Here is a 23,975-nt window from a genome sequence, read left to right as displayed (position 1 = left end):
ATGTCTTAAACTGTCCTGTTGTTTTCATTACTACATTTTCCACAAATAAACCTCTGATTTTGCTTCGCTTCCTTCAGAAATTCACTCAGTTGCATATTTTTAATTTCCGTTCTTCAATGCCCTGAAGCACTTGCATACATGCCAGGGTGATAAAAACTTTCCCAGTGTCCCTTCTAACGCTCCTGAGCTATTAGAGGGCTGTTGTAAAATACGTGCATTTTTCAGAAAGAAAAAATTTCAGATGTGGTTAGTGCTCATAAAATCCTGTAGATAAAAACCCTCTTTACAGTTTCACAGACCAGAATATATATTCGACAAGTGTATCCATATTATAAAAGACATGAGATTTAGCTCTTGGTACAAGGTTTGTGCACTTTTGTTGTATATTGGAGTGTACTTCAACTTCAGTGGCAGGAGAAATTATGACTTAGAACAAAGCCTACTCTCTCAGCCTCTTCAATTTGTTTTTATTCTTTTAAGTATTTTTTCATTTTCAGAATGAAAGTTAGTACTCTGGGTAAAATAACAATTGATTCATGAAGAATAGTTGATGCCACTTCTGAAAGGCTCGTGACTGAAAAGGCCAGCTCCCCACAGAGGGATTGGGGGTTTTCCATGCAAAGTTAGACGGAGGCAGAAGAGAGCCTTGAGTTCTTGTTCTGGCATCCTAGTGGGCATTGTATATATTATTCAATGACCTGTATTGCAAAATGCAGAAGTCACCTTGACCCAGCATTATGACAGTTTTGAGTGAAAGTAGGTTTCGCTAACATGCTCTGTGCTGAACCCAGTGTTGTGATGTAATAGCCATGCCAATGAGCACATCTATTTGACAGGGCCCATTAGGTACTCCTCAGGTACTTTTACTGCAAAAATTTAAGTTGCCCTTGGTCTCCAAAGAAGTTAGGGTTTCTGTGGATCATTCCTTGGATCCACAGAAAACAAAAAATACTTTCTTTTGTTTTGTTTTAAAAATCATATTCTGAAAAACAAAATGGGGAGAAGGCTTTTCCATGAAATGCTCCAGTGTTGGAGTTATTTGAAAAAATATCATGAGGAAGAATAATTTCTTGATCCATTCTAAACCTCGTGAGTATATATATTGCTATACACAAATACATAAAATGGGGTTAGGAATGCCCCTGACACACACTTGTACAGACAAAACCAGTCCCCAAATTGTGGATGGAAGAACAATTTTAAGATGATGAAAACATGTATGATCAGGTGAAATAATCACCTGGGTATGTACATGATAATACTTTCTCATAGGTTGCTACTGTTTTGTAAGTACAGATCGAAATAATTATTCTAAGTGATCGTTAGCTCTTTTAGTTGTTTAGATAGGAAGTCTTTGTAAATTCAAAGGCTGTCAAGCCGCAGTGTGTCAGGAAACTTGAATTTAAGAGCCCAGCCCTAACATTTACATTCCTAGGTTATGTTTCGGAGTTGGTTGTAGATATTAAGAATATTGCCTTTGGGACCTTTAAGTGCATTATATCATAGCCTCAAGCTGTACTTTCTTTTATCCACAACTCTCTAAATATCAGAAGTTTTGATTTAAAAGAGAAACAAGCTGGTAACAGAGCGTATGCATCTCTGCATTTTCCCTACTTCACGTCAAGTGTGAGGGTGAGAGAACTGTAAAGTGTAGTTAAATAGTCATGGCAGTCTATGAAAAATTGGAAATGTTCTATGAATTGGAAAACATGGAAATGTTCTCTGCTTTAAAAATGAATCAGAAGAACTAACACCATTTTTATTTTATAGGTTTTTGTGATGTGAATATGTACACTTAAACTGTCCTGAATATATTGGGACATCCCACCATCTGTTGCGGTAGTGCTTTATTCTAATTCAGTGCTTTTAATGGGGCTCGGTGGAACTTTAACAGCTAACTTTTGGTTTTTTTAAATGCAAAATGAACATCCAGTGACACTGGAATACTCTCAGCTCTCCTCTTGACTTTGCTGAAAAAGAAAACATTGACTTTTAAAGAATGAAATAGTTTAGATATTTTTATTCAAGTGATGTTTCAAAATTCCCTCCATCTTTATTTTAAAACACTATGAAATACTTAAGTCTGAAAGAAGACTGCTGAAATCCGAAGCACATGTTTCAACACCTCAGCTTATCAAGAATTTTATAAACAGCTTTGGATAAGCCTGAAATACTTTTTTATCACCAGTAAACAACAACAAAATACGTCTATTCATACCCCTTTATTTATTCATATTCATTCAGTGTTTATTCATCCACTAGAATCTTCAAATTGCCTGGCTTTGTTCATGATCATCTTCATCAATTGTACTCTGCATGCAAACTGACTAAAAGGCTCTAATATAATTTTTAACTATATTTGGTGGTTTTCGCTCAAAGTTTTCAGATGTTGTCTATACATATATTAGACAATGTAAAATGAGGGCATCTGAAACCTCAGAGAAGAGAGCAGTTATTCATCTCCATTTAAAAATCCCACTTGCAGAATATGGGGCAAACACTATGGAATTAAATCATTTATCAATGACATGCCATGAGTCCTGATTATAAGGTTTCCCTGGCAGATAGGGAAGAGAATGTTAGTCCTCTAATACCCAATACTTTGTTGTAAGTTCTAGGAAATGTAAGTGGTATTTTGCCCCATTGAAAGCAGCTCTACATTCAACGGTGCTTTTGACAAAATAAATCAATTAGACCTTCATTTTACAGTGTTTCAGACATCCTAATATCCTTCATTTTGGCATGGAAAACTCTTATTTATAGATTTATTATATATGATAAAATACAGATTAACTTTTAACTCTAACCTGCAGACTGCTGAAACTTAGGAGTTATGGAGGAGTTGACTTCCCACTGAACAAATGTTGGCTGCCAAGGAATGCAATTTTGGCCCTTGAGCAAATGGCACACTAAGTCTTCTACCACCAGAAAGTTTCTCATTACTCCCAAACTACCTGCCTATATATTTTTTTTTCCTTTCACCCTCCCAAGCCCCTTGAAATTTTGGCACGTGGACCTCAGGCAGAGCGGGGACTCTGTCAGAGACCCAGAGCAGACTGAGGTTGCAGCAGGAGGAACTGGGAGGCTGGACCCTCTCGCAGCCTTCCCAGGCCTTCATTGCTGCTAAGCACAAGGGAACTGCCCTCTCTTTTCGTGGCTCTGTAAGTACTTGCCCTCTGCTTACTCACTTTTTATAAATTTCTATGTGGAATTGCCAAATAGGATGGTTTGGTCTGATCCAGTGTTCCCATTCTTATATGCTTAAAACTGTACAGAGCTTTGCCATTTTACTGGGTGTCTGTACATTTGGCAGCAGTTTTAAATCTTAACCAAATGTCTCAGTAGAAATGTCTATAATGAAAATAAGCTATAGTTCGCTGAACTTTAGACCCAATTTTGTTTTTGCTTTAGAAATCAATGTCGTATTATGCTTTACCAATTTTCTTGCTTTTCATTCAATGCATACAATCTAATAACTTTCAGAAAGTTTAAAACCTCATTCTTTAAAACAGTAGCAAATTGAACAAAACACATACTTTGTCAACCTTTATTCCCTCCTTAATACAATCCCTTCAGTATTAAATGAAATTGCTACAAGTCCACTGTAATTGATGCTAGACTGAAAGAGGAACCAATGGAGCTGACAGCTTCTACGTTTCAATGTGGTATGTTCTGGCGTCTTTTCCAGCTTCCCTCCAGGGAAGATTAATCTAGCTCTTGTAACATAAACCATTTTTTTTTCAGTCATACTTCTTTCTAATTGTTTTGATTGACACTTATACATACAATTCACTTAGAACAATAATTAAAAAGCAATAATCCTTAGAAAAAGAAAACGTCATTCTGAGTAATAACTTACTCTTTATTTTTCTGCTAAATTAAGGGGATTATATGCAACTATGGGCCAGATTGTGCCTCACACAAACATACCTACTCTGGAGGTTATGGCAAGCTGCACAGTCCACTGGGAGCTCTGGAGCTCCATCAGGCACAGCAGACATGTGCCAGATGCTGCACCTTCTCAGGCATACGACATGCCCTCTTCTGGGGGTTTGGCCAGTGTGGAAGATGGGTTTTATTTTCCCATCTTGGAGGATGGTTGATAGACCAGGAATGGGAGTGCAATGCAGACACAGCCCTCAGTGAAATGCACGACTGCCCTGGAAGAGCATGGGAGCATACACACAGGTGTGAGCGTGCCCCCACATCTCATGTGTTGTAGTCACCCTCCTTGTGTCAAGAGCTCCATTAGGTCAAACCTTCCCTTAGGAAGTATCTCTTACGGATGCTTACGATTAATAGAAGCGCTTGAGATTCCCATCAGCTTTAAACTGTGATAAAACCAGAGTGGTTAGGGCTTTATCTACAGGAGGGTGGCACCATTTTTAAATTTGATGTGACTTCATCTGTTGATAGTCAAAGAACGCCCCAGATTAAACTGAGAAGTGTCCTTAATGCTGCCTCCGTAAGCCCAGCAAGCTGTGAGCCTGCGTAATGCCATGGAGTGCACGGCTGAATGTGGGGGCATGCCAGGCCCCAAATCTTCTCTTCTTGTTCTCAAAAAAGTATTAAATGCCAGGGCACAACTTTGCTGCATGCAGCCTCTGAGCTGTCGCTTAGCCCTGATCTGCTGCCTAACACTTCAGGGATTAGAAGGGTGCTTAGGTAGGAAGCTGCAGAAAATGCAGGCGAGGAGGAAGGGAGCTGCTTGAGCACTCTGGCCATTCCTTCACAGGGAGCTGGGATGAGAGGGCGCAGGGAGCTGGTGAGATCCCAAGTGAAAGAGAATTTGGTGCAAGTCACTGTTTCATCTGTGCAGCTCGGAGAGATGGAAGGGGCCAAAAAAATCTGCATAAGTCCAGACTTCAGGAGAGCCAACACAGAGGAGACTGTATGATGGCATAGCATGGGTACCAAGAGCCATTTTGCTAATGAATTCAATGGATGGACAAATTTACTTTGTTTCTCCTTTGGAAAGAACCCCGCCATACTGTGGTACTGGATAGCAGCATCTACCAGCTACCATAAATAAATTGGTTAATCTGAACTGGTTCTTGTAAGGGGCTTATCTATTTCCATGTGTAGATGTGCACAGTTCTACACCTGAGTTTGCTTTTTTAACTCTCCTCCTATTCTGCTCTACTAGCTAGCTATGTACTGCTATTATTAAAGAACATTTAGTTCATGGTAACTGACATTTTCATTAGAAGGGTCTTGAATAGGGAGTAGATAATTCAACTTCCAGATAAGAAAAAGAATAATAAATAAATAATGCTGAAGCCATCTTCTTGTTCCTCCCTAATGGGAGGTTAATCGTCGATCATTTAGCCACTGGGGAAATAGATACAAGGAAAGATTGGGAGGAAAATAATAATTAAAAAAAAGACTGAAATGAAATTACCCACATTAGCAAAGTTACCAATACCATGGAGTGTCTACATGCAATAGAGTGGCAGGGAAGGTCTGCATTATGTATGTAGGCCTCTGAAGGCCTAAGAGCCATGTAGTAGCAGCCAAATCTGTTATTTTTTTTTAAAAAGGTAAGAAATCTTCTGAATGATTCAGGCCCTTTATATAACATGGAGCATTGCTCAGGTTTCCATGCTGCCACCTGAATCTGGCCTTCCAAACACGCTCAACTCTCTCCATGCATCTCAACAAAAACACTTACACAACAAAACTTACAGCATCAGATCCTTTCCACAGTAAACTCTTGTCTTTAAAACGTAAACCTGTGTGCAGTCATAGCTGGGTTAAATAAGCCACAATTGCATAGCTGGTACTTGCAGCCACAGATTTTGTTGAGTTTAGGCATCATTCTTATTATAACCTTGCTCGTGGTGCTGGCTCACAGCTCTACAGTACCGCTGGTCCTGGAGTGGTGGTACACAGCACATTCTTCCTCCATTCAGGTTTTTCCCTGGTCTCACTGTGACCTTTTCAAAGTACATTCTGTGATATGGAAGATGGCAGTGATCTCTCCTTCCCCTTAATCTCTTTCCCTGACACCAAGAAACAGACATCGATGTTTCAAATTGGTTTTGATTACAAGCATCAGGGTGCTATTCCAGGAAGATAAAGAGTTTTACGTTTAACTCCAAGTACAGCCATGTTAAGATCATTTCGATATATTCTATCACCAAATTCTTTATACTTGGCACGGTCCCTGCTGAAATTCTGCCTGTTGCAATTATGTTCATCTCTTACCTCTCAATAGTAGCTTTATTTCAGTGGCCACTGTTTTCGTGGGAGAGCATGGTAGGAGACTTTTTCCAGTGAGCTCATCAGTGGTTAAAGAAAAAGGGCATTTTCAACTGGCCTGTCTTTCATGGAGGAGCCTACATGAAAACTCACATTCAGATAATCTACATTCTACTTACTTTGCTATGTTTTCTAGTATCTAGGCGTCTCTGAAGATGTAGACCTAGCCAATAGGAAACACTAAGCAAAAGATATTAAATGAAATTTAGGAGGTCAGATTCTGTCAGACAACAATGCAAAGGGTGATGTACTTCTGGCAAACTTTTACTGAGCCGCAAGGCTGCTGTGTTCACAACAAGCTAAAGATTTCTTCACTGAGATCTCTTTTACAGTCATCCTTTTCATATGCAAACTATTTTTAAAACGTTTTCGATGTGAGACAGCAGATGTTTAATTCATAAGTGACTAGAGGTAACAGCCATCCCTGACAATAATTCTGTGCCTCTTGTTTGTATCCTGCTCATAGCTGGTAGCACCATTTGTAAAGTGAAAAGTAAAAACCCAAAGGACAGAGTGTTGCAAACATTTTTCTACTGAGTTAATCACTGCAATAACTTTGACTATGGGTTCAGTCGCAGTGAGTTCACATGCCCAGAATGAATCGTGTGTGCAGTTCATAAGATCAGGCCCTATAAAGAGACTTTTATGGGCATAATTTACTCCAAAATATTTGCTCATGAAGGTTCTCAATATAAGTAGCAAGAAGAAATGCTTTTAATATAATTTTAAAATATTCTTTGAGGCCATATATTGCTTTGTTTTATGCAGTATATTCTTAATATCTCAAATAGATCTCAGATACCACAGGTAAGAATATCAAGTAAATGTCTAAATATGTGTAGAGTTAGATTACGGTAAAACATGCTCCTTGATTAGACACATTGAAAGGTTGTATTATGCAGTGGATGATTTCCCTTTTATGCCAAGACTACTTCAAATATCACGATTCTAATTTGGTATGTCCTAATTTTAAACTTAGCATCACCAAATGGGGTGGAGATAAGACCAATAAACCTGTGCATACTCTGTCCTGGCACAGCTTAGATCTCCTTCTGTATACAAAAGTAAGCATGACTCCAACTATAGTCAAATGAGCCCCGTCAGGGGACTGCTGCACTGGCACATCGTATACGTAAATACAAAATAAAGAATGACAATACAGATCTCTGAACAATGTAATTGTAAAGGGACATTTGGCAGCTTGTTTTGTGGATTGCACATGCTTCTAACAGATGTGATAGCAATGGTCTAATAAGCAGTTAAATTGCAGGATAAACATGCTCAGACTAATAAAGTTTGAATTGAAGTGTTAGCATACCACCATGTACAGTGGTCTTCATTGTTTTCCTTGCTATTTTCAACAGAAAAAATCTATTTGTTAAAGGAGAAGCTCTTTGGGCGAATTTTATTTGTATACAAAACCAAAGACACTGTAACAAATTGAACAGGTCGCCTACACTGCAACTGATCTGAGAACCCAGAAAAATGCAATATAAGAATGGGAATACAATGGTGTGATCAGAACAGACATAAAAAAAAAACAAAACAGGGCAGACTTGTTTTTCCTGGCTTTCAGACAGAAATAATTGCACATGAAGAATGGACACACGTGCACAGCCAAAATGTTGTTTCTGAGTAGAGCTTTTACAGCAGGGTGCAAGTTACAGACCTAATCATGTGCCTGTGCAGAAGACAATTGTCTTAGAATAACATTATGATAGCTGCCAAAATCAAGTGCTTTAAGGTTGGACAACACTAGAACCTAAATGGATGATGAAATCCTAATTGTGCTTTCTTGTAAATCAGTATTAAGATTTTTCTTGAAATGTGTCTTTGTCTCCCTTTTCCCCAAAGAACCCTTTATCATTCATTACACAGGATAAGTAGGTACTGATTACACAGTACCTACTGAATAAGCAGCTACTTAGAAAAGTAATCTTCACCAGCCAGTTAGCAGTGCCTTATTTACTGCACAGCCAAAGCCTGCAGTAAATACAGAATTATTCATTTTTTCATGGTCGTTTCTGGGCCACTCATCACTGTAGTATTTGCATGCCTCAAGAACACAGATGAATTTATCACTGCCGAAAGATAGGAAACCACTATTATTATTCCCATTTTACAGCTGAAGAGATAGGGACTTGCCTGGAGCTACACAGTGAATTAGTGGCAGAGCAAGGATTAAAATTCATGGCTTGCAACCCTGTGCACATTGCTGGAGACTGCACTGCCTTGCAGTCAGAGGTGCTGAGAAACCACAGCTCTCGCTGACTTTGTCTACCACTGCAAGTGCTCTATAAGCCTTGGGCAGCCCAAGTTGGTCATCCATAAAATAAGACACACAGTTAATAGTCAGCTGCCAGAATATTGGATTTATCATCACATTAAGAGACTAATACTTGAGTCCGCTGTTTACAAAAGGGTCTTGAACCTGGTTCACCCACACCTGGGTGAATGTCTTAGCTACTGGGGTGCTGGTGAGTCCAGGGTGGGTAATTTACTTTTCCGTGGTGTAGATGCTGGAACTCAAAAAGCTGCGATAAAAGCACCATAATCTGATTTCAACAAAATGGCACTTTACGATGAAACACATTTAGAGTGGAAAACTAACTGACAGGCTTAAGGTCTCTTCTCTTGGATTATTCACCTGAAACTCATTCCCTCCTGCTGTCTTGAGCATACCCGGGATTCTGCCCCAGCGCTCTCCACACAAAAAGCATCTGATTAACATTTGGTGGCTCTTGTTTTGTTCTTTTTAGTAAACTGGGAAAACACCAGTAGATCAAACTGCAACCGTTCCAGCAGTCATATTTTATTTAAGTCACTTTTTGAAGCTATTCTTTTGATCTTCTTCTGTGCACCAGAGATGCTAAGTTCATTGACCATTCCCACTCTTCGGTTGCTAAAATTAACACGGGTGTTAGCTCCCTGCATTCACAAGTGATGTGTTTAGGCAAGCAGGTAAAGTTACTTGTACACAGTTGCCCAGCAGTCTGTGATCCATTCAAGTATACAGCTCCAAATTTGAAACTAATCCACTAGTTTTCAGTTGCTGAAGGTGAAAGGCATGGTGATAAATCCAGCCTATCTTGCTTACGCAAGTAGCCCTGTTTCTCCAAAATGTGCAACCAATGGAGTTGTTGTGGACTTTAAAGAAGGAGCAGACACAAAAAGTGTGCAGCCTGGGGACCTGGACAGAGTGTGCCACGCTGTCCCTCCAGTTCATATGCCTGTTTGCTTCCTTCAAAAACTACAGCAGAAGTAGTCAAGGAAAACACTCTGCACCCAGGACTGACTTTGAATCTGTTACATCCTAAATATGCAGCTTGGAGGTAGGGTGCTTTCCTTCCCTCCAGGCAAAGCTTTCCTTGGCGGGGGCTGGCACATGGGTATTCATCTCCACTGATAGCTGACCCACTCAACACTCAACCACTTCTGTACAAGTGGAACAGTTTATGAGGAGAGAACAAGGAAAATCCATACAAAGTTCCCTATCTCCAAAAAGATAATGGCTGCCCATAGCAAAGAGTTCATCTGCGTTTGTTCCAGCCAAAGGGAATATGGGAAGCATGGGTTGTATGATGATTCCTCACAGCTGTCCTGAACTCTTTCTGCAACTATAACCTCCTCTTCCATCCTGCTGACTTTTTTAGAAATATTAAAAGCAAAATGCTCAATATCTCTAGGTTTTTACTCTGCTTTTTTCCCATTGACTGGTACAAATTGGCAAATTTTAGCCTGCTCTGCTCTTGTTTTGTGAGCAAGCTACCTGCATTTTTCATTGAATAAATTATTTACCAAAAGGAAAAAAAAATGCCCCTACTTCATATTTGTGCTAAATCTCGTTCTTCAGATTCAAACAAACTCTCATTGACTGAATCATAATTACTGGGTCACACTCGAGGCATAACGTCAGCTGATGTATGGGTGTAGTTCTGCTGCCCTTCACTTAGCCGGTTTATACTACATGAAGATCTGACTTATTGACTAATACACATAATACATGTTATTGTTTTTATCTTTCTGGACTCCACTGCACTGGGACTGACAAAATATTTTCACACAAAGCTGTAGGACTGGCATCGCCTGCATTGGTGTGGTATATTATAATGCTTGCTATAGTTCAATCATTAATATTTAACATCCTGTAGTGTTATATATAGATCATCCTTGTGAAATCTCCATCAATACCTTTTCCAAAACAAGGCATTTTCAGGTTATATCTCCCTTTTTTTTTTTTTTTTAGCAGCTCTGTCCAATTTCTGTAAATGTTAATTCTAGATTGAGCAATTTAAAAACTAATTTTTCTTGAAATTTTATTAATTTTAGCACTTGAATCTACATAACAGAAGTCACATTTAATGGGATTTGGAACTGCTGAGAACATTTATTCCCACCTAACCCTTGCCAGTAAATTCAGCCTGAAAATCAGTATATTGCAAATCCTAAAATAAATGTAAGTTGTGTCTACAGCTTTCCAAATGGTATGCATTAATGTATTTTTTCTAGCAGCAGCTAATTATTATAATGAATCATTACAGGGTGACTTGAAAGCTTATGTAAAATTTTACAAAAGTGGAAACTAATATTTGTTGGTATCTTTGACAGTTACCTGTGTTGATCAGAAACTGAAATAATGAGTTCTGTCAATATGCCCAGTGCACATGTAAACAACACAGAGGAATGCAGTAAATATGGAAACTATAGCAGCCAAAAAAGACCTGAGTTGATCACAACTTAAAACATGCCAATCCAACCTTATCTTAGCATTTACATAGCCAAAACCCAGGTGACACGTAGACTTGATATGTACATACATGTATCAATAGGCATAAATATTTATAGCTTATAACCTAAATATGAGAGAGAGAGAGATACATATATAATGTATGTACAACAAAATTCAGAGATGTACTGTCAAATAGATTTTGGTACCTCTTGTCTGTATATAACCAATTTCTAAACTTCAAGTACTCTGTCCTTAACATCACTAAGTACATTAGGTTACTCTAGTCCTATGTTGCCTATGAGTACACTCACCTTCCATCCATTATGAATATTTGAATACATACTTAATGAAGACTTTATCAACATTGATCCTTCCATCTTAGTTCAATGAATTTCTGTGGTGTTCCTTCTAAGATGTGTTCGCTCCTTCCTGTTATGAAGGAATTACATGTACAGTAGCATATGCATAAACCCTTGAATATTGATGCAGAATTTGTATGCTCTAGTTTAAGCCTGATTAATCTTTCTTTATGAATCATATGTATGAAACTGAATCATTGTGGTTATTCTCCACAAAGTGCTTTCTTACTTAGATGCTTCAGAATACAGAGTAAGTTTGTGGTTTTTTTTTTTTTTTCTCAGCTGTACCATTAAACGTGTGCTCTGTCCTCACACTGTGCACTGTGCACTCATACTTACAGAAAAGATGCACCCGAATCACCAGACAGGAGGACTGAGGCCATAAAGATCATATACAATGCTACCCTAATGACCCATTATTTTTTAAATGTAGATACTACTGTTAATGTAGCCAGCTAAAATACTAAGCAGTAAATTCAGCCATTTTGAAGAAATTAACTGAAGTTATTTTATATATGATAGGATCACAAAGTTCCAGTTCAGGGGTTTTCTGAGTTGATGCTCACTTGTGTGCAATAAAAAACTCCTAAGTTTACACAGAAAACTAAGTTTAGATGCGAGTATGTATCACCAGTGTTTAACACGGAATAATCCACTTGAACACATTTAACATTAAGTTACAAGTACCTTACATGTTTAGAGAACACTTATTCACCCTTTACATTATTATTTCTTTCTGTGCAAAAGTATGGTTTATATCTTTCATGTTTAAAAGTTAAATTCTGGAGAACTGGAAGATCCACAGGCAATCGCCCGGGAATGTCAGGATACAATGACTGCCACGGCTGAGTAAGCATGCAGACTGAGAAGACAAAATGTGCTTCTGTTTGCTAACTTTGGCTTTTGAATACACCTGCTTCTCAGTAGGCCTGCTAAGAAGCTTAAGTACACCTACTTGCACTGCCATTCCCATACCATTAGCACAATGCCTATGGTTGCAAAGCAGGGAACCTGTAATCGGTCCAGCTCAGAGGTGGGCAAAATGTGAACTTCGTATCTGTATCCACTGTGTCCATATAGGTACATTAAATCAATTTGTTAGTTTGGCCCAGGACGTCAAATCTAAGAGATCTTCTGGTTATAAACCTTGATTGAGTGACACCCTTATTTCAAACCTCCTCCTGCATGTAATGCCAATCTCACTAGTCCATGATCTTATTTCTGCTAAAACCACTGTGCCAACAAGAGAAGAAACCGGGGGCAGATTCAAGGTGAGAGAACAGCAGGCACTTGTTTATGGGATATAACACTCATGGAGGAGGTTACTTGCTGCAGAGTTCATGGATACCCAGAAAAAACCAGCTTGTATTCTCACAAAGCAAGAGGAAAGCAAACCAGAAAGTCACAGTTTATACTGCTATGGAAATCTGTGGACTGTGTGGTGCAGGAGGGACTTTGCTAGGTAGCCCCTTCTGTCCCGCAAATCTAAGACCATGAACTAGCTTGGCTTTCACGGTTTGTCTCTCAAGGGCAGACTTTGGTAGACTTTACAGGAACAGGGAGAAGATTTCACATCTGAAACTGGCAAGGATGTGAATAAAACCTCAATTCTTCCATGGGAAAAAAACATCCGTGAGCAGGTTTGACCCCATGCTCTGACTTTGCATTGCTGTCCCCTGGTGTAAAGGAAATTCTCTCTTTGCCAGGACAGAGGAGAAAAGGGCCATCTCACTGGCAAGCTGGACTGCTATGAGCGAACTGTCAAAACCTGCCTGTGCACAACACTTCCCTGCAAAGGCACCGCAAGGGCAGTGCCAGGCCCGAACTGCACCTTTGGCCCTGGCCCTGTGCTCCTCACCGACCAGCTCCAGGCTCCCAACAGTTACACTCATCTCACCCACACAGGTGGAGTTTAAACTGTGTAAACCTGGTCCAGCTGGGTTAACCTGTCGGGAGGATAGGATCTATAAGGGAGACGGGAACCGTAAGGGGTCAGGCAACAAGGTGGGTTTGGGGAAAAAGATGGAGCCTCTTTATGTGTCTTTACGCAGAAAGACAGGGACGTCATTGTAGGTAACAGACAATGTTTGCTTTAATGCTCTCATGTGAGGATTTAAAACCTTGCAATAGGCTGTAAAATGTCGGAAGTGTTCTCTACTCCTTCGGGAGGGGGGGAGGTATCTCTAGATATCATTTCCCTGGTCTAATGGGGCAAAGCATCTAATACAGATCCCAACTCATTTAAATTTCCTGCCAGCCACTTTTGAGAAATAGGGCTGCCAGCACCTGAGGCTCTCGTCTCAGAGCGTGGACTTCTGTAAGGTGCCTAGAGTGGTTTTCAGAAACACTGAAGGTTAGAGCATGCTACAAATCCATGACAGCAGCGTTCAGGCATACCCTCGACGTTTGCTCAGCTGTTAGTCTAACATGTGGAAATGGACCGAAGTGTAGTTTGCCCAGAACAGATAGGATGAACCATCAAACAGAAAATGTGGCATTTCATTAATTTCTAAACTGAATGTGTGCAGAAAGCAACCTGCTGAGGATTAGCTTCAGATTTTTTTAAACCTTTGAACCTGCAGATTTGGGAATCGCAACAAATAGCACGCAGAAGCATTGGTGTTGCTTGCTAAAGATGTTGCCTTTCAAAACCAGCTGGAATCTTGCTGGGACAGAGCAGGTGGTCACCGGCCTCTCTCTCCCAGTGGCACCACTGATGTCTTCTGTGTCACACGAAAAGGGACCAACTCTATCTCTGAGAAATCCTTCCCAACGTTACTCTGCCCCCAGCCGTCCTTCGCAAAGCTCTGTCAAGTAGCTTTCTCTTGCTACAGGGATGCACAAAACAAACCACCGAAGCACCAGGACCTAAATGCAGCCCTGTTTGCAGCATGGCCTGTCAGACAAGTGAAATGCAGGGCACTGGTCATGTTTTATGGGTGTCCACGGCATTATAGAGTGGGCATGCATGAGGGGAAAAAAAAGGCTTTTAATATCCCTCATCATTCAGAAATACACCAAATGCTTCAAAGTCTATCAGACTCTAATACCTCTCACATCACCTGTTCCTATGTTTCACTACCCTCAAGGTAAAACAGTGTTTTCTTGTGTTCAGCTGGAATGTCATGGTTTTTAATGTGTGCCCACTGTCCCTTGTCCTGTCAGTGGGTAGCACTGAGCAAAGTCTGGCTCCTTCTTCTTCATTCCCTCCCATCAGGTATTTATACATATGGATAAGATCCCTCTGAGCCTTCTCTTCTCCAGGCTGAACAGTCCCAGCTCTCTCAGCCTCTCCTCATTGGAGAGATGCTGAGCCCTTTAATAATCTTCTTGGCCCTTTGCTGGACTCTCTCCAGTATGTCCATGTCTCTCTCATACTGGGGAGCCCGAAGCTGGACCCAGCACTCCAGGTGCGTCTGACCGAGCAGAAGTGTCTTGAGCATGGTCTCTACCCATACTAAGAAAGAAGTGAGTGGAAACGAGACTTTCACCCTTTGTTCAGATCCAGTCGCTGTGTTGAGTGGCTGAGTTGGTGTTAGGTGATGATGAGTGATTCCTGCAATGACTGATGAATTCAGACTGCTCTCTATTGGAAAAGGATTTGTATTATCAAAACCACTGTCCCAAGCGCTGCCTTTTGCAGACTCTTAGTGAGGAGGCCAAAGGCAGAAGATTTCAAGAAAAGAGGCAATCCTCTCCACCTAGATGTTGGCAGTGAAATGTTTTGGCAGAAGAGAATGCCTCTGAAGAGTCTACTGCTTGGGTCAATACCCACAGCATGTCATACCTCCACGCAACTTCGTGAGCTTTCTGTAGCTGTCCTGGGAGAAGAAGGAACGGCTTGGGCAGTGACAGAGATGCCTTTGGCTGCTGGAGAAACAGCCCATTTTCCAGCACAGAGTGTCACAGTGTTAGGACTTGGTGCGCATTTCCCAGTGAGCTCCTAAGTGTGTAAGTACTCACGAGTGCTGCCGTAAAAAAATCACAGCACAGTTTGCCCGTACTTTTGTTTCAGTCCCTTGTAGAGGATGATATAGCTCAAGTGCATTTACCTCTGCAAATAAGCAACATTACTTAATGATGTGGGGAGGAATAATGTCAGAAAGGGACCATGCAAAACTTCTCCCAGATATGAAATGGCTTCTGGTAAGCTGTGTTGGTTTTTTTGCTGAACACCAGCACAGAAAACAACTAACCAAAGCATTTCCTTGACCACAATAAAAAGCAATTGTTTCACACACTAAATTCAACACATCTTTTAAAACCGAACGAGGAGGCTAAGAATACAAATAGGGTAAGTGTGAATCACGAGGGAGTGCCTGAAAAACCATACAGCGGAGGACATGCACAATATTGCTGCCTTCCAAACAAAGATCTCTCTCTATTGCTCGTAGTAACTCTGCTGCCACAGGTCAAAGCCACCATCCTGCAGGCATCCAACCCGAAAACCTACGCAGTTAATGCCTGACAAGCTCTCAGGAAAGCACCTTTGCCCGGGAGTTAATACCTCGCATTACAGACAACGTGGTTCACATACATTGCGTCACTAGCTATACTTAGCTGGCAAAGAGAACCAGATGTGTGTTACCACTGCTACCACACAGACAAGGCTACAGGAGAAGAAAACAACCCGTCGCTGCCGCTCGGACGCGCTGCCTCGGGGCCGTCCCCGCCACCGGCGATGCCTTTCCCTCCCAGCCGCCCTATTGTCGCGATACCCCACAGCAAGCGCTGGCTTCCCAGCGCCTTGCCCGGGCACCCTCCTCCATCAATCAATTACCCACCGGGTCCTGCCCGTGCCACCTCCCCCCCACACCCCCAAAAACACCGGGACCCCCCCGGGGGTGGGAGTGTATGGGGGGCGGACGGACGGACGGAGCTGCGTCGTCCCGCGGGTGCCACACGGCCCGCTGCGGGGCGCGCCGCCCGCGCCGCCCGGCTTGCGTGGGGTTGTACCGCCCCCTGGCGGCGGCGGGGAGAACCGCCGCCCTCGGCCGAGGCAGCCCACCCGGGCCGGGGGGCGCCAGCCCGGCCTGGGCCCAGAGCGGCGTCTCCCGGGGCGAGGGAGGCGTCCTGGGTGGCACGGGTGCGAGCCAGGCGCTTTACTCCTTCCTTTGAGCTCCTCTCGAAGCTTTCCCTTGCTGTTTTCGCTTCCCCCAGGCTTAAGCGCCTTCGCCGGGGCGGGGGGGGGGGGGGGGGGCTGCAGCGTACGGCTCGCCGGAGAAGGGGCAACCAGGCCGAGGCACCAAGGGGGGGTTCTGCTCGCCCAGAGCTGGGGCGAGCAGCCGGAGGTCACCGCTCTCACCCGCCCAAAGGCTAGGCCGATATCGCTGCGGCTTTCCTTGGTAAAATTATTTAAAGGGCACATGTTTTTACAACATCACCTGTGCGGAGATATAAATAGTTCACAGGAGAAATCAAAGCACTGTAAAAAGTCTGATTTAAGCACTCCCCGGCAAGAACATTGTCATGAGAAACTAGTGGCACTTCATACTACTTTACTTGGATATTTTTTAAGCACTGGGAAAGCTATTCTGATAGCGACGTTCATTCAGAACTTCGTATTTATTGAAGTCACTAAGGAACAACAAGGAACGAGGTATGTCATCGGCTCCGCATTTAAGATCATAAATCGTTGCTCGAAAACCTGAACACAGCTAAGCACCACATATAACCAGAAAAATGGAAATTTAAACTCATAAGGACCAGTTTTCAATTCAAACCGTGCACACCGTGAACTAGGCACACGTGTAGCAGCACCCTCTACAGCAGTGAGCTACAGAACCAATATCGATTTCAGTGGAGGGATTAATTTCATGGAGCTTTTTTATGGATATAGGAAAAAGACAAATGCCTCATTGATCCACCATGTGGCCTGAAAGACAGACATTACCTCGTTAGATCTGTTAATTTAATAACTGAGTTTGGAGTATTATTTCGAAATATGGTCGCAGCAGTATGTACTGAAATCATATTTATCACACATAACACGCGCGCGTTACAAAATGTTGCATGCATCTCAAGGGATCCGCAGGAACCGGGAAAATACAACGCTCGTTTCATCCTTCGGATAGTTCGGAATGCACCAATCCTTCCACACCCGCAAGCGGCACATCACATATGTGACTCGAGCATGTAGCAAGTGTAACGCTTCCTATACCGAGGCTGTGAAGCAGTGCATCCATTTTTTCTGGAATAACGCTGCATACAGTCACAAGGAAACCTCGAAGTTACTGCAGGTCTCCTGAAATTTTTCACACCGATACAAACCATGGATGTCCGATCCCGAGGATGCGCAAAGAGAGTTAACGTTGCGGGTGCAAAGCCCCACTTCGGCATTTAGGAGTTACAGCGCTTTTAGATCAGGTCCACCGGCTGCCGAAGAGGAATATCGATACAGACCTGTGTAGGTTTGGGGGTGTCTGTACAGGCATGCCTCCATACGTGTGGGTAAGGACCCTCTACACCGGCAAGCCCCACCCGCTGCCGGGGACGGCCCTGTCCCACGGTTACGCGACACCCGCACGGCCGGGCTGTGCCGGGGGCTCTCCCCGCCGAGGGCCGGGGCCGGCCGGGCTCGCCCACGACCCTACGGCGGGGCCGGGCCGCTCCCCCGAGCCCGGGGAGCCGCAGGACCCTCCCGGGGTGGTGGTGGTGGGGAGGCTGGGACTCCCCGTCGGGGTCTCCGGGGGGGGCGCCCGCCCCCCCCCCCCCCCCAACCCGCGCTCCCGGCCGCGGAGCTCCGCGCGGGGGCGGCGCGGACGCGGGCGCGGCGCTGCGGCGGGGCCGCGCCTGGCAGCGGCGGGGAGGCAGCGGCGCCGCTCCCGCTCCGCTCCCGCCGCCGCTCCGCAACTTTCGGGCAAACACCGCCCCCTCGCCCTCGTCCCCCCCCGCCAGCGGCTGGTAAGGGCCGGGTTCCCGCGCCCGGACGGGCCGGCGGAAGGGTGGCGGGGAGCCCTGCCCGCAGCCGCCCCCCCCCCTCCACGGGCGGCCGCCGCTGCGCCCAGCGCCGCGCACATGGCCGCGGGAAACTTTGGCGGGCGAGCCCGGTGGGCGCCGCGGGGATGGGAAGGGAAGGGAAGAGAAGGGAAGGGAAGGGAAGGGGCGGCGGAGCGGGCGCGGGCGGGCAGGTGCCACCCTCCGCGGAGCGGTGCGGAGAGGGGAGCGGGGGGCGGTCGACCGGGCAGGTGCGGGCGGGCCGGGGCTGCGCGTGTGCGGAAGGGAGCGGTGGCCCCGCAGCGCCCGGTGCGGAGCGGAGCGGAGCGGAGCGGGACCCGCCGCGGGGCAGGGCGGACCGGGCGGGGGGAAGCCCCGGGGGAGGCGGCTTTTGGTTTGGGGTTTTTACGCCTTGCTGCGCCGGCGGGGTGCGGAGAGTAAGTTGCTGAGCGGTGTGTGCGCGGGGGGCACGGGGTTCAGGTGGAAAATGCAGGCAGCTCCCCTCCGGGTGTGTTTTTGAGGGTTGTTTGGGGGTTTTTTCTTGGTTTGGGTTTCTTTGGTTTGGTTTGGTTTCTTTTTTTGTTTCGTTTTTTGTTTGGTTGGTTTGGTTTTGTTGGTTTGTTTTTTTTTTAATAGGGCACAGAGGAAAACGTTAGTGCACAATGCTGAAATTGGTGATCTGGTCGCTGAGGCAGGTATCCGAAACGCGGCAGTCGCTGGAGCAGCTACGTTACTGTCGTTCTTCGTGCTAGCGTGAGGTTTATGTGCCTTTGCAAGGAAGGTCACTTTTTAGACACCCCCCCCCCCCATCCCACCCTCTTTTTGCTAAGCTGTGCATCAGCAGTGTGAATTCCAAGAAGCAGTAGGTGTTTCTTGGCATTTCAACTGGGATTTTGGAAAAGGAAGCCGGGTATTTAATGGGAAAAAATTGCGATGGAAGGAAGGGATGCGGAGGCTGCACACAGCCCTGGGTTTGCAGGCGTGTGGAAGTTGTGGAAATAGGTAAAGGGTTGAAATTGGCATTTGGAAAATGGTGACTGTTTCTTTAGTTACTTATATCATGGATGTATATAAGGGAAAATGGGCCACTAAGAATTTTTCCTGTTTTGCAGTTTGCTGTCAGCAGAAGGTAAAACATGTCCTTGAAGATATACAATTTTACATAAACAGCTGATGTTTACATAAGCCTAGATAAGTTTGTGAAAAACAGAGATAGCCAAAGATGCGGTGTTAGCTGAACTCGCTATCCTGCTGTTTGTCCGTGTAATGATTTATCTTTTTGTTGTATTGTTGCAGCGTAAGAACAAAGTAAGCAGCTGTACCTTTACCAAAGCAACCACCTGCGTTCCACCTCTCCTCTGGAATGGACAATGGGATGGTCTCTGACTTTATCATGATCAAAAACTTCTTCCTCTTCTGCGTTTCCATGAGTTTAGCCAGCCACTTCGGGTGAGTTGCCGATTGCGTTTGAATTTTTGCTGTGTTTTTTTTAAGGAAATGAAAAACCTTGGCTCCGTGTGGTGCGGAACAGCTGAACAAAACAAGCGGGCTTTGCGTTTCATCTTAACGTGCTGGTGTCAGGGGGAAGGGAGCGAGATTTGCTTTCCTGCTTAAATTTACTGTCTTGTATCGGTTCTTTATGCCCGTAATGCTGTTGCGGGAGGGCTTGGGGGGCACAGGGAGCTCAGACCAGGCCTACGGCTGCTGAGTGCTCTGCCCTGGCATAGCACAGCCTGGGGCTGCGGTGCTCCCTGCGCCGTGGCTTCGATGAGGGGGGCTTGCACCTTCCCTCTCACCTGGTGGGTGCAGGCTATAGGCAGTAGTGCAAAGCTGCAACAGCAGGACTCGGTGCATGCTGCTAGCTGGTACAGGCTTTCCTAGTGAGTAAGCTAAGATCATGACTGCTCGGAAGGATGGCTGAGTTTGAAACTTGCTGGAATAATTAGAAATTGTGTTTCCCTGAAGCACACAACAAGGAATCCTGTTTCCTTCGTTTTGCTTTGGATGCTTTCCTGATGGTGATGTTCTGAAAACTGTATTGAAGAACTACTCCTACTGTAGCTCTTAGAAAAAAAAACAACAAACCAAACAAAACCCCCCTATTTATATGTTTTTTCCTAAAGACAGAGATCTTAAGAACTTTCCAAAATCGGGCTATGCAATGGAATCTAGAAAAAGCATTTCGCAAGTGCTCTGGAAACGTAGGTTGATTCTTTTTTGTGGAGGAGAACAATTATTTATGATTTCACCAGAAAAAAATGAATCCTCCCAATGTGCTGATTCACAAGCACACCCATCAATTCCTTGCTATAAGAAGATACAAAATGGAGATGCAAATCAGTTTCTGATTTCAAGCAAAGTGATTTTTTTCCAGATTGGAACTAGGAGAAAGACCAAACTTAGCGTGACGACTGTCTGTGATGTAAGCAAAACTTAGTCCGGTCTCCAGTGTGTGTCCTGTGTAGGCAGGCAGAAGCCTGTGACCACAGTGGCTTATATGAATGGTTGTAGGACTGCACACTACGAGGATGCAAAGAGCTGCATGCTGATTTATTCACCTTGGAAAAGCTTGCTCCTGCTTTTGCTGTGGTCTAAGGCAAAACTCCCTGGACTTTGTGACAGAAACGAAGAGGGCTTAGATAGTGCCGGACTGGTTTTGAACTTGTCTTGACATGGTTGCAATTTGACAAAGTATTACCACATTGAGAAAATCTTGAGGACTATAACCTTAAGTCCTTCCTGATTGTCCATTATCCCTGCAGAAGGCAGCACATTGCAATAGTAGAGCATGACCTGTTTGGTGTGGGGTCTTTTAACTGTCACTCCTCTAACAGAAGAATAGTTAGATGGCTGCAAAAAACCTGAGGGTTTAATTCTCCCTTTTGACTCCAAAGCAAATACTGAATCTAAGTTCCAGGTAGGAATCTGTGTGACCTGTAACCTGGCAGATAATCAGAACAGGACAGTTAGGGGAAACTAGGACACTTGTTTTCTGCGAGTTACTCAAAAAGCTTCTGTGCACTAAAATGAGATCATCATGTAACCTCCCCCTCCGCCCCCCATTTCTGATCTAGTAATTTTAGTTTGGGCCTGCAGAGATAAGCAGCCCCAATTTGCCGCACCATTCACACACTGCCTTAGGGCTGAATTTTGACCCTGCTCAAAAGACAGAGGATGCTCCAGCGCTTCTGTTTCAGAGGCAGAAGCAGTTTCAGAGTGTAATTTGCTAAGTGCTTTGGGACTGACTCTTCAGGATGGAACGGTACAATTTACATGTAGGGTGGTATATTAACTGCAAGAATCTAATGCTGATAATACTTGCTGTTGCTACCAGGTTCTTCTTTATTAGCTTCATCCATGTTTGGACTGCACCATTACATTGCAGTGCATTTTGCAATGTGCTAGCGAAAAGTGATTGGTCAAACGAGCACAAGTTAAAAAGAAAAATACAGTAGGACATTACAGATGAGGGCAGAGATTTGTCTACAATTCTCCATAGTCATTCTGTATTTATATTAAATCATAAATACAGTTTTTGCTGACATAACCAAAGCCACCTTGGGGAATTTTGATGCACAATGCCTAGTAAAATAAACAGGAATTATGTATCTCGGTCTCCTAGGCTACTTCAGAAATCTCAGCAAAAGTCTGTGGTTAATATTTAACATAAATGTGGAATGACTATCGAGAGTCATCCACATCAATAAGTGGTATAGAAGGACTGTAGGCATAGTTGGTAAAAGTTATTTGAAGAAAAATCACTGAATTAAATTCAAAGATACAGATGAAACAAGAAGAGGCTGTGAAGCCCCCCACCGTTGTCGGTGTAACAGTTTTATGAGTCTACTTCTGCAGAAACAGCCCAGCACGAGTCAAGGGTTTTTCAAGCTTGCTTGAATTCAGCCTTGAGTTGTATAATGCTCTAACGAGTTAAGGTATTTTACTGAAGCATATCAAGATAGTTTGCAATTGTCTTGAAAGTAAACGTTAATAATAAAAGTCAAATATAACCGCAACGGGTGTTTTCAGATGAGACCAGGGTCTGACTCCTCGTGGGCCCTTGGGGAGCCCACGTAGCGGCAGCCCTGCGAGGGTCAGCCCCACGGGGGACTGCCTGCACCAAGGTCTCCCCGAGATGAGATAGCACGTGGTGGGCCCCGTGCTGGCCAACCTTACTGCATCCTGATGGTTTGGTTTTTTTGCAAGCCCCAGACTGTCCATGGGCACATCTCTGGGGACATGCTGGTGACGCACAGTCCCTGTGCATTTGTGTTTTGGACGTGCAATTTCAGAAATGTGTCCGAGAGCCAAAACCGACAGGGACGGATGTTGTTGGTGTACCCGCAGTTTAGTTGCCATCTGCTAATAATATTTATAATAGTAGAAACACGGAAAACAGAAGATCCCAATTAAATGTAGCCAACACAAGGCTTCTCTGTACACTGTAAGAATTCAGTCCATGGTGTGTCTGTAGTTTCACATACTTTTCCACTAGCTCACAGCCCTTATCTCTAAGACCATAATCCTGCTATTTAGGCTAAACATACCTCTCCTTCAGGCTGTTATTTCAAGTTAGTCTCTGCAACCCTAAGCAGTTAGTTCTGCTGGGTTATCCCTTTCCAAGTACTTGCAGATGCTAGGGAGTTCTTCCTCATATTTTTAAGACCAATTTTGTAAGAATTATCATATCCGTATGCAGTCATGCTTGTCTTTATTTTTTTTTATCCTGTTTTCCTTTCCTTCTCCATGTCTCCAGATAGCTTTTTGAACTCATTAGACAATTTTAATAATTGGAAAACTAAGCAGGTACCTAGAACTGGTTGGAGGAGGCAGACAGACATCAGTCAATCCCTCCACTGAACAGAAAGCTACAGCTTCAGCATCTCTGTTTCGCTTGGCCTGCCAGCTGCCCAGACAGCAGGTGCGTACCTGCAGGCCATCCAGCCCATGCTTGGTGCAGGACCAGCCGTGGCACGCATTGCCTCCTGGTGAAGCTGCAGGTCAGTGACCTGGGGAGCTGAGACTACTGGGAGGTGTTTAATGACCCTGGGAGAAATTCGGGATATTGAGAGGGGCGTTAAGGTGCAAGGGGGTGAGGACGATAAGACGTCACCCTTTGAAGAACAGGCTTTCGTTGCACTGCTCACAAATTGCTCGTTCCCAGAAGGGAGTAAAATACTGCTCTTGCTAAATAAAAGAATGAAATTATTCTTTAAGTATCTGTAAAGACCATTAAAGTTTCATCATTTTAGTCAATCCTCTATCCTAATCTGACGTGAAAGAACTGAATCTTCATTGCACAAATTCACAAAATATCAGCATTTTTAGATCTCAAGAATCTGTAAGAAAGGGATGGCAAGAAGCTAACTTAGAAAAGTAAATCTTTCTCCTTTGATGCCTGGCCAGCTGGCAGTATCCAAAAGTGTGCAAGTGCATTCTCCACTGTCTTTTCCACAAACTGTTAATTTGGCTGAAGTTCTGGTATAATTCCAATCCTATTAAAGCAAGTTATTGGAAACTCTACTCCTAAGAGAGAGAGAAAAAAAAATACAACTTTCAATAGCAAAATACTCCTCAGTTATTTTTCCAGTGTCTCTTACCTCACCACCCCCCCCCCCCCCCCCGAAGTTTTGGGAAAATCATGACATATCTACCATATGTTTTCCTCTTATTACAACTAAGATATGAAT

General features: G+C 43.8%; 2 protein-coding genes across 4 annotated transcripts in view; one reads left to right on the top strand and one right to left on the bottom strand.

Moving 5' to 3' along the window:
• Positions 1-23,975, bottom strand: part of GABRB3 (gamma-aminobutyric acid type A receptor subunit beta3) — a 194,666-nt gene that overhangs the window by 126,087 nt on the left and 44,604 nt on the right. The gene's annotated exons all lie outside the window — the stretch shown is intronic.
• Positions 16,868-23,975, top strand: part of GABRA5 (gamma-aminobutyric acid type A receptor subunit alpha5) — a 59,930-nt gene continuing 52,822 nt past the window's right edge. Inside the window, exons 1-2 of one of the 3 annotated variants that reach the window (XM_052773772.1) lie at positions 16,868-17,755; positions 19,582-19,734. In XM_052773772.1, the coding sequence (XP_052629732.1) occupies positions 19,649-19,734 (86 nt within the window). In that variant the 5' untranslated portion in view covers positions 16,868-17,755; positions 19,582-19,648. Of the gene's footprint in view, positions 17,756-18,888; positions 18,981-19,057; positions 19,288-19,581; positions 19,735-23,975 lie in introns of those variants that run through there. The other 2 variants (XM_052773773.1, XM_052773771.1) reach the window with 2 other exon arrangements.

This window comes from Harpia harpyja, chromosome 22 (assembly GCF_026419915.1).
Source record: "Harpia harpyja isolate bHarHar1 chromosome 22, bHarHar1 primary haplotype, whole genome shotgun sequence".
NCBI lineage: Eukaryota > Metazoa > Chordata > Aves > Accipitriformes > Accipitridae > Harpia > Harpia harpyja.
This window is presented reverse-complemented; position numbering and strand designations above follow the sequence as displayed.